The 14,419-nt window shown below is 43.5% G+C and overlaps 1 protein-coding gene across 1 annotated transcript; it reads right to left on the minus strand.

Annotated features, from left to right (window-relative positions):
- Positions 1-11,905: 11,905 nt before the first annotated feature.
- LOC145821873 (uncharacterized) lies at positions 11,906-12,781 on the minus strand. The gene is made up of 2 exons (XM_082918448.1): positions 12,699-12,781; positions 11,906-12,596 (listed from the first exon to the last, which is right to left on the minus strand). Exons 1-2 carry the CDS (start codon positions 12,779-12,781, stop codon positions 11,906-11,908), a joined length of 774 nt encoding a protein of 257 aa, XP_082774574.1.
- Positions 12,782-14,419: the final 1,638 nt, after the last annotated feature.

The following is a 14,419-nucleotide window of genomic DNA, read 5'->3' on the forward strand; positions in this document are numbered from 1 at the left end:
CTTGATGCGCTTCACCCTAGATGGTGGGCTGAGAATGTCTTTCAGTGCTGCAATGGGATTCTTCTTAAGGCTGCCATGAACCTTTTGTACTTTGGCTTGCGTGATAATGTGGACGGACTGATCATCGTAAAGGTCTAGAAGAATCATTTTTTCACCTTCTAGGTTGATGACCAATTTTGTCAACCGTCGAATTCTGCATCATTCCATTCAATGCAATTCTTAATCTCTATGTCCATATTGGATGGGTCCGATTGGTCAAATAATTTGGCCTCAAGTGCAGTGATCACCCTTACCTTCAGCTCCCATGATTCTTCCAAGTGTTTGTATTTTGCTTCCCATTGTCGTATGAGACCCCAAGCTTTTTGGTTTTCTTCAATAAGCATATCCACGATGTCCGGTTCGCTTGTTTGTGCTACAAAGATACCTCTCTCAGCATTGGGGTTGTTAAAGCTGGTGTTGATGTCATCGTTAACATCATTTAGGTCAACTGCATCCCCAAAAATTCCATCGCTGTTGTTATTGCCTTCATTGTCTTTGCTTTCATCGTCGTTGTTTTCATCTTGCTTTGGTGGTTCACTCGACAAATGTTCATGTTTAGGCTCCACCTTCAAATTGGTACGATGGTACATTTTTGCTTTTATTGGAGATGCCATCAGCTCGTTGCCATATACCTGGAGTTGGAAACATTATGTTAGGTATATAGTTCTTTGTCTCAGTATGTGAATGTTTATAACATTTTTGGGTGTACTTTTACCTCATTTAAACCAAGCTTCAGTAAAGATATGGACTTCATATTGGTATGTAAGGCTGTGAGGTCCCATTTCACACACCGATGAATGACGTTGGGTTTGCAGGGTTGTAAGATGGTTGTGCTCACATAACCAGTATTGAAACGAATAACAAATATCAATGTTGATTTCAGCATATTTAACACTACAGTGAATGTTCATATCAGTAAACAGTGTTGTCAATGTTCACATCAGCAGCACACTAATGCAAATGTTCACACTAGTTTCTACTAATGTGAATGTTTCCATTAAATACATAGTGATGTGAATGTTCACATCATTGATGTCAACTTCACACCATTACCTAGTAATGTGTGTGTGCCACATTTGTTTTGGTGCCATTATCAGCAAAATACTGGTGCCAATGTTTACATCAGTACACACTGATTTGAATGTTTCTAACATTCAACACTGTCGTGAACATTCACATCAGTGTGTACTTATGTCATTCTTCACACTAGTGTCTACCGATTTATGTGTCACATTTGTTTTGCTAACAACATGAGTGGACAGACCCTGTGAATGTTCATATTAAATATAGAATAAGATTTATGGGATTTACCATTAACAACACAACATATTCGGTGACTCGTCTTGGTTTTCCCCAGTTTTGGCCCACTAGCCCTATGAGTGTGCCTGGATGCTCTCCGCCCAGTCATACTCAATCATGTTGTCTAATGGGTCCATGTAGGAATAGAATGCCCCATCCAATTGTTTCTCTGGACATTGAAAAAACAGTTTCATGCATGTATACATTTAAACTAATCTTGCAACCTTTTCGTTGTCTTGTTTCTTTATGCCCTTTAATGCTTCATTCAAAATTTCACGTATTTTTGCTGCACTTAACCGATTGACATCCTTGCACATTTGCTGTATGATGCCGGTCGTTGGTTTCGCACCATAAGAGAGGTCTATTGGCTTGATGCCACAGTCCACTCCAAAAGTAAGTGATAATCACTTCTAAAAATTTGAATGCTCTTGTCCTCGATGTAAAACCTCCCATTGGATGGCTTGAATATCTGCACTATACGTATAATGACATCATCGTATTTCATGCAATGGTTGAGGTCGACTTCATTATTGATCAAACAATCAAATAAGGGCCAAAATAGTGTTTTCCTACGGTATTTCAATTGACCAGTTGTAAATTTTGTACCCTTTAATAGTTTTACCAATCCAGTGATATTAGATCGGTAATTGACCTATTTTATATTCACTTGTTCGAGACTAGCTGTTTGATCGAGTTTGCATTTGACGTGAGATTCCTATCTTTTTCTTTTGCCATAAAATTTATGAGAAACACCTGTTTGTTCAAATACAAACAAATTTAATATTAATGTTCACAAATGAATAGTGATAATAAGTGTAAATTACATGTCATGTGAATAATGGGATGATGATGGTAAAATAGTATGTAAATAGCTGGTGTATAAGTTCACATGAACAGGTGATAGCATATGACAAACCAACGTTGACATAAGGGAGGGGGGGGGGCGGGGAGAACAGTCACACATTATAGCAACAAACCATCAAGAACAGAACATGATGTAAATGTTTGCATAGGGTATGGTCTTGTGTTGTTAATATTGCCATTGGTTTGCAGTCATTACCAATATGTAACAATTTGATGTAAATATTGACATTATGTATAATGGAATTCACATTGAACCAAAAGAGGGTTGACCGCCATCCAAGATTAGGGCCTCTAATTGCTTTATAACCATCAACAAGCAACAATACCAATAACTAGGAATGGCAACGGGGCAGGCACCTAGTAGCTCAAACCTCACTCTCAACTTCTGTGTAGGAGACTGTGCAGATGATCATGGATCAAGCAAAACGAAACGAACAGCGTGTAGAAGATATGATGGCTGAGAATGAGCATTTGCGTAAGAAATTGGCCCCGGAGTTAGCCAACTTCCAATAGGTCGCACGCCATGATCGGGGTCGATCCCGAGAAAAGAAGAAGGATGATCGACGGCGTCGACTTCAGAAACATGATAATGGTAGTGATTCCGACTCACCATCTTAGGAACCCAGAAAGAAAGGGTGAGTTGATGTATCCAGCTCATCTGAAGGAAGTCCATATGTTCGACACGGGAGAGGGAAACAAAGTGATGATTCGGATGAAGAGGACATGTACGACCGTTTCGTATGACGTATTGCAAGGGCTGTGTTGCCTAAAAAGTTCAAAGCCCCAACATTCACCCTATACGATAGAAAATCAGATCTCATTGACCATAGTCATCATTATAAACAAGCGATGACGTTGCTTCCTGATGATGAAGCCCTCATGTGTCAAATGTTTCCAAGTAGCTTGGGACTGTTGGCCGTCAAATGGTACTATAAACTGAAGTCGGTGTCAATAAGAAGCTTTTATCAACTCCAAAAATCCTTTAGGGCAAGATTCATCACCAATGAAGTTCAGGCAAAGCAAGCTCACTCCCTCTAGGCAATGTAAATTAAACCAGAAGAGACCCTTCACGAGCATTTGGCACGCTATTGGGAATGTTTCAACTTGGTGGATGATGCCTGCAATGATTCGATGGCCATTACTGCCTTTAAGATGGGATTACACCCTAATAGTCCTCTCTGCAGTTCGTTTACCATACGGCCTCCCAAAACAGTCTGGGCGCTAATGAAGAAAGTTGCAGAATACTGTAAGGTGGATAACGATGCCTTGCGTGTCAAGGCCGGACAGAAAGTTGTTAAATTGGCACCATCTGGTCTGGTTTAGCTGATAAGCACCGTGCCATCAAGGAGCCCTGAAACTTGGGCTCCGGCTAAACGAGACAACCGATGTGATTCGCGTCATTCAAGCCGCCAATGTTCGCACCGTTCAAACGAACAATATCAAGTGGATAACAGGTGCACAAGACATTTGGACAAAAAGTATATGAAATTAGTGGAGCCAATCAGTAAGATCCTACCCAAAGTCAAACATCTTTCATTCTTTAAATGGCCGTCCAAGATGATGGGACCTCCTGATACAAGGAGAAGGGATAAGCGGTGTGAATATCACAAGGATCATGGCCACGATACTAATAGCTGTTATGCACTGAAGGACCACCTGGAGGAGTTGGTACAAGACGGTCGGCTGGCGCAACATGTCTGAAAGAACAATCCATCGAACACGGTAGCCCTACGGTCGGATTCACCTCCACTTGGTGTAATTCACATGATATACAGCCTACCGTCGTTGGCCAAGGTACATACAATTCAGTTGCAACCTAGCCTACCCAAGCCAATCACACCAGCCAAACGGCCCCAGGAAACTGGTAAGATTAGCTTCGATGACACCAACCTAGATGAAGTAACTCTTCCCTACGCTGATCCCCTCGTCGTTATGCTACGCGTGAACAGATTCACAGTTGAGCGTGTTCTCATCGATCAAGGAAGCACTTTAGAAATAATGTATTACAAGACGTTTGTTAAACTCGGCTTCACTAATTCGGATCTGTTACCATTCGATTACCCATTGTTCGGCTTCAATGCCAACCCCAAGTATCCCTTGGGTAAGATCACACTACTAGTATAGACGGGTACCGGATTAGTAGACGTAGAATTTCTAGCTGTCAAACTCCCATCACCATACAATCTTATCATGGAAAGGACTTGGCTGCATACTATGCAGGCTGTACTGAGCACCTACCATCAACTACTCCACTTTCCAACCGAGTATGGCATTTAGTAAATTTGGGGTTCTTAGAAATCGGCACAAGCATGCTATCTTATCAATGTTGCAAAGAGGCCAAACGAAGTAGAAGTGAACTTGATTCAAATACCGTATTGAAAAAGCCTCGAGGACATTGGAAAAATCCCCAGCGAAAAGGAAACTGAAGATCTTGATTGGATCGAAATCAATGGGAGTCAAGATAAATTCTTCATGATCGGCACTTCCTTGTACGAAGTTGATAAACGCGAGCTGGTGTCCTTCTTACTTGGCAACCTTAACATGTTTGCGTGGACACTATACGAGATGCCAGGGGTGGATCCAATCGTGTCCTAGCATCATTTAAACGTCGATCCAAAAGTCAAACTAATCATTCAGAAAAGTCGGCGGTCAGCCGCGGAGCATGCATTAGCTGTTGTTGATGAACTTGAAAGATTGCTTAATGCCAGGGCAATTCGTTAAGTCACTTATCTCACATGGTTATCCAATATCGTGGTTGTAAAGAAGAAAAATGGATCTTCGCACATTTGTGTCGATTTCACAGACTTGAACAGGGCTTGTTCGAACGATTGTTTCCCTCTTTCTAGAATTGACCAACTTATGGACACAACGGCACATCACCAGCGTATGAGCTTCTTGGATGCCTATAGGGGTTATCACCAAATTGCCATGCATCCCGAGGATCAAGAAAAGACCGCATTCCTCACCCCAAGGGGAACCTATTGCTACAAGGTCATGCCCTCGGACTGAAGAACGTGGGGGCAACTTACCAGAGACTGGTTACCACTATGTTCAAGGAACAACTCGACTGCACCATAGAAGTATATATCGATGACATGGTGGTGAAATCAAAGGAACAACACACCATCTAGCCGATTTACCAGAGACCTTCGGCATTCTCCGAAAGTACAAAATGAAACTTAACGCCTCGAAATGTGCATTTGGCATTGGATCTGACAAATTTCTTGGCTATATTGTCAACCATCGCTGAATAGAGGCCAACATGAGGCAAATCACAACAATTCTAGAACTCGGCTCCCCTTGGTCGGTCAAAGAAGTTCAGAAGTTGATGGGGATGGCTGCCGTCCTCGATAGGTTTATCAGTCGTTCCTTAAATCTCTGCCGACAATTCTTTGACACACTTTGACATGGTAAAGCATTTGAATGGACCCCCCGAGTGCCAGGCCGCGCTAGACGGCTTCAAAACTTATCTCCGATCAGTACCACTCTTGGTAACCCCATCGGCTGGTGATCCGATTATCTTGTATTTGGTGGTATCCGATCGAGCAGTCAGCTCTGTGCTACTAAAGGAAGAACTCGGGGAGCAGCGACCAATTTACTATGTAAGCAAGGCAATGGTCGACGCTGAAACACGATATCTATCATTGAAAAAGCTCATCCTTGCTCTCGTAGTGGTTGCAAGAAAGTTGATGCACTATTTTCAGGCCACACCATAGGGGTATTAACGGACTATCCTCTCGGGTCAGTGCTCCGTAGCGCAGAAGCATCAGGGTGAGTCTTGAAATGGCTTTGGAACTCGGCCAATATGATATCCAGTTTTTGCCTAGAACTGCCATCAAGGGGTGCTCGCCGACTTTGTAGCTGAGTTCACTGGATGCAATGCCGATTTCAAGTTCGATCAAGTGCAACCTAAACCCGAATGCCAAATATATGTTGGAGACATTTGGCAAATGTACTGTGACGAATCATCCAACCAGCGTGGCAACGAGACAGGTGTAGTAATTATGATCCCTGAAGAGGCAATAATCGAGCAGGCGGTCAAACTGGGCTTTGATGCATCAAATAAAGAAACCGAATACAAAGCATTGCTAACTGGCCTTTATAATGCACTTCACCTTGGTGCATGACGGTGACTTGTTTTCTGTGACTCGAAATTAGTCATCAACCAGTTGAAAGGGGAATATGCAGCTAAAAATGATCGAATGGCCGCCTACATAAAAATGGCAAATTCCCTGCTCATGAAATTCGACCACCACGAGTTGAATCAGATAACCTAGGATCAGAACACACATGCGGATGCCCTTGCTTGACTAGCCTCTACCATTAACTCAGAAATCAAATGAACAATCGAGGTAGGGTTCATGCCAGAGCTGAGCATCACCTCTTCTGAACCAGTTCAGATTAACATCGTTGAACCAAGACCAAGTTTGATGGACCTTATCGCTGCATTTCTTTCCTCAGAATAGCTCCCAACGGACACAAAAGAAGCTGCAAAATAAAGCCATGCCATACTATCTGGATCCGTAGGGAAAGCTTTACAAAAAATCTCTCTCTGGCCCATACCTGGAATGTGTTCACCCAGATAAAGTTAAGGAACTTTTGACCGAAATACATGAAGGTAGCTGTGGTGCCTATTCTAGAGGGCGCTCATTGGCCCACCGAGCCGTAACGCAAGGGTATTATTAGCCGACCATGCGAATAGATGCCGAGAACTATGTAAAGAAGTGCGAACAATGCCAAAAGGTTTTCCCTTTAACTTATTTGCCAGCCAAAGAATTAAACTCCATTACTAGTCCTTGGCCGTTCGCTCGATGGGGACCTAATATCGTCGGACCATTATCCCAGGCTCCAGGGAACAAGTGATTTTTAATCGTCGCAACAGATTATTTTACAAAATGGGTCGAAGCAGAGACAGTAACACATATTCGAGATGTTGATGTTAAACGTTTTGTATGGAAAAACATCATAACACGATTCGGCATGCCGAGAGCACTTGCCTCCGACAACAGCACCTAATTCGATTGCGGCGTCTATTGAGAATTATGCAACACATATGGTATCCGGCCCTATTTTTCCTCGCCGGCATACCCACAAAGCAACGGTCAGGCTGAGGCGTCTAATAAAGTGATCCTGGACAACATCAAGAAATGATTGGAAAAAGCCAAAGGCAGGTGGGTTGAAGAATTGCCCATTATGTTGTGGGCTCGTCGTACTACTCTAAGGCGATTTATTGGAGAAATGCCATTCGCTTTGTGCTTTGGGACATAGGCAATTATCCCTCTTGAAATCAGCCTGCCTACACTGAAATCCAAGGTTTTTGACATGGGCCGTAATGACTTCATGTTGGCCCTAGATTTGACTTTGATTGAAGAATGCCGAGATCGTGCTCTTGCATATATGGCGCGGTATCAGCAGCAGCTCGCCAAGTCATATAACCGGCACGTGCAGTTGCGTTATTATACACTTGGAGAACTGGTCCTCAAGAAAGTGCTTCCTACTACTAAGAATCCGGCAGACGGTAAATTAGACCCCAATAGCGAAGAACAACCCTAAAAAATGGGTGAAGGGGGAAACAGACTCCGCCCTCAGTGATTGACAGGAGGGGAAAGATGATCGCACTTACATCAGTCCTCTCCATGTCAACTACACTGTCTGCCACGAGTGACAGATGGACATCATTTGGAATTGAGAAATGGCGCCGAAAGACAGAAACACGGTCTGTAGAAAGAAGAGCTTTCAGATGTTTTGCAGTTCAAATTGGAATATAAAATTCACTAACTAAAAATGAATAAGAAAATGAAAGTTGGAATAAGGAAGAAATGCAAAGAAGAGAAGAACTTACAAGTTAGAGAGAGAAGGACATTGGAAAGCAGGTAGAAATCGCAGAGGTCGTGAAGGAGTGATACTGTGAGACAACCAAAAAGCCTTGCATATTTAAAAAATATTCGAAGGGACATCACGGTTTCATATCGTATTAAATGAGCAATGCGTACGATGGGGCGTGAAGTTATAATGACTTCTAAATCGTGTTCATTCTGATGCTTCGGTATTGGAAGAAGTATGAGCGCAGTATTTTTGACTTTCCATATGTAAAACCAACATGCTGACTAATTAGTACTAGTCAGATGTTTGGGGGGCAATTGTGGAGGCCGAATAAAATCAATTAGGAAGAGGCCAAGGCATTTGATTGATATCTAGCAAAGGCAATTCGGCCCTAACCAGGGGCTCATGAAGCCGAATATATGAATCGGCAATATAAGGAGCTGAATAGGAGCCAACACTCAACTGGAAGGCCGACTAAGTAACTATGTGCGAGATCAAGAGTGGGTCCGACCCTTGGGCCAAGATGTAATATAAAAAGGAAGGAATGTTAGCCAAATGAGGTATGTGAGAATTTACAAGTCAACTTAAGATATAAGTAAATTGGAGAGAATATTGACTTGTCCGTCGAAGTGCTAATTCCAGCACCCTTGACCGGAGTGTTCATCCATTTTTTAGGTAGCAATCTGAGGATTAAGGACATTTAACTGGATTCTAGAGTATTTCTAAACCACTTCTCCACAGGGTCCATCCAACTTGGTCATGGTTCAATGATGTTAATCTGAACTGGTTCAGAAGAGGTGATGCTCGGCTTTGGGATGAACCCTACCTCGATTGTTCGTTTGATTTATGAGTTAATGACGGAGGCTAGGCAAGCAAGGGCATCCACATGCGTGTTCTGATCTCGGCTTATCTGATTCAACTCGTGGTGGTCAAATTTTGTGAGCAGGGAATTTGCCATTTTCATGTAGGTGGCCATTCGGTCATTTTTAGCTACATACTTTCCTTTCAACTGGTTGATGACTAATTTCGAGTCACAAAAAACAAGTAACCGCTGTGCACCAAGGTGAAGTGCGTTACGAAGGCCAATTAGCAATGCTTTATATTTGGCCTCGTTATTTGATGCATCAAAGCCTAGTTTGATCGTCTGCTCGATTATTGCCCCTTCAGGGGTCATGATTACTACGCCTGCCTCGCTGCCATGTTGGTTGGATGATCCGTCACAGTACATCTGCCAAATGTCTCCAACATATATTTGCCAGTCGGGTTTAGGTTGCACTTGATCGGACTTGAAATCCGCATGGCATCTCGTGAAGTTGGCTACAAAGTCAGCAAGCACTTGCTCCTTGATGGTAGTTCTAGGCAAAAATTGGATATCATATTGGCCGAGTTCCAAAGCCCATTTCGAGATTTGTCCTGTTGCTTCCGCGATACGGAGCGCTGACCAGAGAGGATAGTCCGTTAATACCCCTATGGTGTGAGCCTGAAAATAGTGCTTCAACTTTCTTCCAGCCACCACGAGAGCAAGGATGAGCTTTTCCAATGGTAGATATCGTGTTTCGGCGTCGACCATTGCCTTGCTTACATAGTAAATTGGTCGCCACTTCCCGAGTTTTTCCTTTAATAGCATGGCGCTGACCGTTCGGTCGAATACCGCTAGATACAAGATGAGCGGATCGCCTGCCGATCGGGTTGCCAAGAGTGGTATTGATTGGAGATAAGTTTTCAAGCCGTTTAGCGCGGCCTGGCACTCGGGGGTCCGTTCAAATGCTTTACCCTGCCGAAGTGTGTGAAAGAATTGTCGGTAGCGATTTGAGGAACGGCTGATAAACCTATTGAGGGCGGCAGCCATCCCCATCAACTTCTGAACTTTTTTGACCGACTGAGGGGAGTTGAGTTCTAGAATTACTGTGATTTGCCTCGAGTTGGCCTCTATTCCGCGATGGTTGACAATGTAGCTGAGAAATTTGCCAGATCCAATGCCGAATGCACATTTCGAGGCGTTTAGTTTTATCTTGTACTTTCGGAGAATGTCGACGGTCTCTGCTAAATCGGCTAGATAGGCATGCTTTTCCTTGGATTTCACCACCATGTCATCGATGTATACTTCTATGGTGCGGCCGAGTTGTTCCTTGAATATAGTGGTAACTGGTCTCTGGTAAGTTGTCCCCGCGTTCTTCAGTCCAAAGGGCATGACCTTGTAGCAAAAGGTTCCCCTCGGGGTGAGGAATGCTATCTTTTCTTGATCCTCCAGATGCATGGCAAGTTGGTGATAACCCCTGTAGGCATCCAAGAAGCTCATGAGCTGGTGATGTGCCGTTGCATCCATAAGTTGGTCGATTCTAGGAAGAGGAAAACAATCCTTTGGACAGGCCCTGTTCAAGTCCATGAAATCGACACAAATGAGCCAAGATCCATTTTTCTTCTTTACAACCACAATATTGGATAGCCATGTGGGATAAGTGACTTCACGAATTGCCCCGGCATCAAGTAGTCTGTCAACTTCATCAACAACGGCCGATGCATGCTCCGCGGTTGACCACTGACTTTTCTGAATGATTAGTTTGACTTTTGGATCGATGTTTAAACGATGTTAGGCCACGATTTGATCCACCCCCAGCATCTCGTATTGTGTCCACACACACACGTCAAGGTTGCCGAGCAAGAAGGACACCAGCTCATGTTTATCAACTTCGTTCAAGGAAGTGCTGATCATGAAGAATCTATCTTGACTCCCATTGATTTTGATCCGATCAAGATCTTCAGTTGCCTTTTCATTAGGGGTTTTTCCAATGTCCTCGAGGATCTCTCCATCCGGTATTTCAATTGAGTTCACTTCCAATTCCTTTGGCCTATTTGTAGCAGTGATAAGATAGCATGCCTGTGCCGATTTCTGAGAACCCCCGAATTTGCTCAATGCCATACTCGGTTGGAAAGCGGAGTAGTTGATGGTAGGTGCTTGGCACAGCCTGCATAGTATGCAACCAAGTCCTTTCCATGATAAGATTGTATGGTGAAGGGAGTTTGACGACTAGAAATTCCACGTCTACTGATTTGTTATTCCGCCCGTACTAGTAGTGTGATCTTACCCAAGGGATACTCGGGGTTAGCGTTAAAGCTGAACAGATCCGAATCAGCGAAGTCGAGTTTAATAAACATCTTGTAATACATTATTTCTGAGGTGCTTCCCTGATCGATGAGAACACGCTCAAATATGAATCTGTTCACACGTAGCTCGACGACAAGGGGATCAATGTGGGGGAGAGTTACTCCATCTAGGTCGGTGTTATCGAAGCTAATCCCGCCAGTTTCGTGGGGTCGTTTGGCTAGTGTGATTGGCTTAGGTAGGCTAGGTTGCAACTGAATTGTATGTACCTCGGTCGATGAAGGCAGGCTGTATATCATGTGAATTACACCAAGTGGAGGTGAATCCAAAAAGTAGGGTTACCGTGTTCGATGAATTGTTCTTTCGAACATGTTGTGCCAGCTAGCCGTCTTGTACCAACTCCTCCAAGTGGTCCTTCATTGCATAACAGCTATCAGTATCGTGGCCATGGTCCTTGTGATATTCACACTACTTATCTCTTCTCCTTGTATCAGGAGGTCCCATCATCTTGGACGACCACTTAAAGAACATAAGATGTTAGACTTTGGGCAGGATCTTATTGATTGGCTCCGCTAATTCCGTATACTTCTTGTCTAAACGTCTTGTGCGCCTGCTATCCACTTGATATTGTTCGTTTGAACAGTGCAAATATTGGCTGTTTGAATGGCGCGAATCACGCTGGTTGTCTCGTTTAGCCCGAGCCTGTGGTTCGGGGCTCCTTGATGGAACGACGCTTATCGGCTGAACCAGACCAGATGGTGCCGATTTAACAACTTTCTATCCGGCCTTGACGCGTAGGGCATCGTCCTCCACCTTACAGTATTTTTCAACTTTCTTCATTAGCGCCCAGACTGTTTTGGGACGCCGTCTGGTCAACGAACTGCGGAGAGGACTATCAGGATGTAATCCTATCTTAAAGGCGGTAATGGCCATGGAATCATTACAGACGTCATCTATCGAGTTAAAATATTCCCAATAGTGCGCTGAATACTCGCGGAGGGTCTTTTCTGGTTTAATTTGTATTGCCCAGAGAGAGTCAGCTTGCTTTGGCAGAACTTTGTTGGTGATGAATCTTGCCCTGAAGGATTTTTGGAGTTGATGAAAGCTTCTTATTGGTGCCGACGCCAGTTTATAGTACCATCTGACGGCCAACGGTCCCAGACTACTTGGAAACATTCGATACATGAGGGCTTCATCATCAGCATACAACGTCATCGCTTGTTTATAATGACGAATATGGTCAATGGGATCTGATTTGCCATCGTATAGGGTAAATGTTGGTGCTTTGAACTTTTTAGGAAACACAGCCCTTGCAATGCGTTGTACAAAAGGGCCGTGCCTGTCTTCTTCATCTGAATCGTCACTTTCTTTCCCTCTCCTGTGCTGTACATATGGACTTCCTTTGGATGAGCTGGATACATTGACTCGCTCCTTCTTTCTGGGTTCCTGAGATGGTGAGTCAGAATCACTGCCATTATCATGTTTCCAAAGTCGACGCCGTCGATCATCCTTCTTCTTTTTTGGGGATCGACCCCAGTCATGGCGTGCGGCTTATTGGGATTTGGCTAACTCCAGGGCCAATTCCTTACGCAAACGCTCATTCTCAACCATCATATCTTCTAGATGCTGTTCGTTTCGTTTTGCTTGATCCATGATCATCTGCACTGTCTCATGCACAGAAGTTGAGGGTAAGGTTTGAGCTACTGGGTCGAAGTTCAAGGCCCGTCACGCGGAGATATTCTCCAGTCCAAGTATGTTTCTTGGAGTAATGTCATCTCTTGGTGTAACATCGTCAGCAACTATTGAATGATAATTGTTACGCCTGCCATGGGTGAACTTGAGTATTCCCACAGACGGCGCCAATTGTGGAGAAGTGGTTTGGATATACTCTAGAATCTAGTTAGACGTCTTTGATCCTCAGATTGCTACCTGAAAAAGGGATGAACACTCTGGTCGGGGGTGTTGGAATTAGTACTCCTATGGACAAGTCAATATTCTCTCCAATTTACTTCTATCTCAAGTTAACTTGTAAATTTTCACATATCTCCTTTGGCTGACATTCCTCTCTTTTTAAATTATATCTGGGCCCAAGGGTCAGGCCCACTCTTGATCTCGTACATAGTTACTTAGTCGGCCTTCCAGTTGAGTGTTAGCTCCTATTCGGCTCCTTATGTGGCCGGTTCGTATATTTGGCTTCATGAGCCCTTGGTCAGGGCCGAATTGCCTTTGGCCTGATGTCGAACAAATGCTTTGGCCTCTTCTTAATTGATTTTATTCGGCCTCTACAGGGCCTAATGAAATAATAAAAAATGATTTGAATTTTATGGTATAAAAGTTTTAGAAACGGATTTATGAAAAAAACTCCCTATTAATAATAATGAAATTACTACTATTATTTAAACATTCTACATTACTTACTCATCATTACTTGTTAGCATTAAATTTAAATATATTTACTTTTAGGGTCATGCTTAAGTGTGCAACCCCCTTAAGGTTGCACACCATATGCAACCCAATTGTTAGCCGTTAGATTACAATAATTGATCAAGACCATTGAATTGTTTAATCCTGAAAAAGTTGAAACCGGGGCAACCGGTTAATGCTTGTATTTGCATGATTGCATCCCACTCACTCTCTGTATTTCGTCTCTATCTCTCTCTGTTCTCCTCTCTGTGTAAGGTTGAGTCAGTGTAACCGTTGATTTCCATTACAGGGAGAAGCCCCTGTTGGGTTCGTTCCATTGGCGAAGCTCTGTAGGGAACAGTATAACGGGCGATTTCCAACAACAACGTAACTAGAAGGCTGTGTTGGTTCCATTGCTGAAGTGAAGCCCTTCTCTCGAACTAGATATGAGGTATGGAGCTGTGTCCCTCTCTCTGTCTCCCTCTCTGTCTCTCTGGCCCGTTCACTTCAGCTATTTTCCCTCAACTAAACCCCCATCCTAACTTCAACCGCTCTACGCTTCGCTCCAACGGAAACCCCTCCATTGGCAGCTAACCTTTCTCTTTCTGTTTCTCAAGCGAGTGTTTGTGTTTGCACAAACAGGTAACCCGTGTGAAAATGTCATGTTTGTGTTTGTGTTAACAATTTTCGGTCATCAAGTAATTGTTGGTAGTAATGTCATGTGCAGTATGGCCCCAGCGGAAGTTAAAAGGGAAGGTGATGGTTATGACATTCCAAATGAAGCAGATGACATCCGTTTGATGAATGAAAGTCGGGCAGAACCTGATCATGGTTGCGAAGCTGGTCCGAGCAATGAAGAAGCAACCAACATGAACGTTGAAGATGGCG

Source organism: Camellia sinensis, chromosome 3 (assembly GCF_055761805.1).
Source record: "Camellia sinensis isolate YWXY chromosome 3, ASM5576180v1, whole genome shotgun sequence".
In the NCBI taxonomy this organism is placed as follows: domain Eukaryota; kingdom Viridiplantae; phylum Streptophyta; class Magnoliopsida; order Ericales; family Theaceae; genus Camellia; species Camellia sinensis.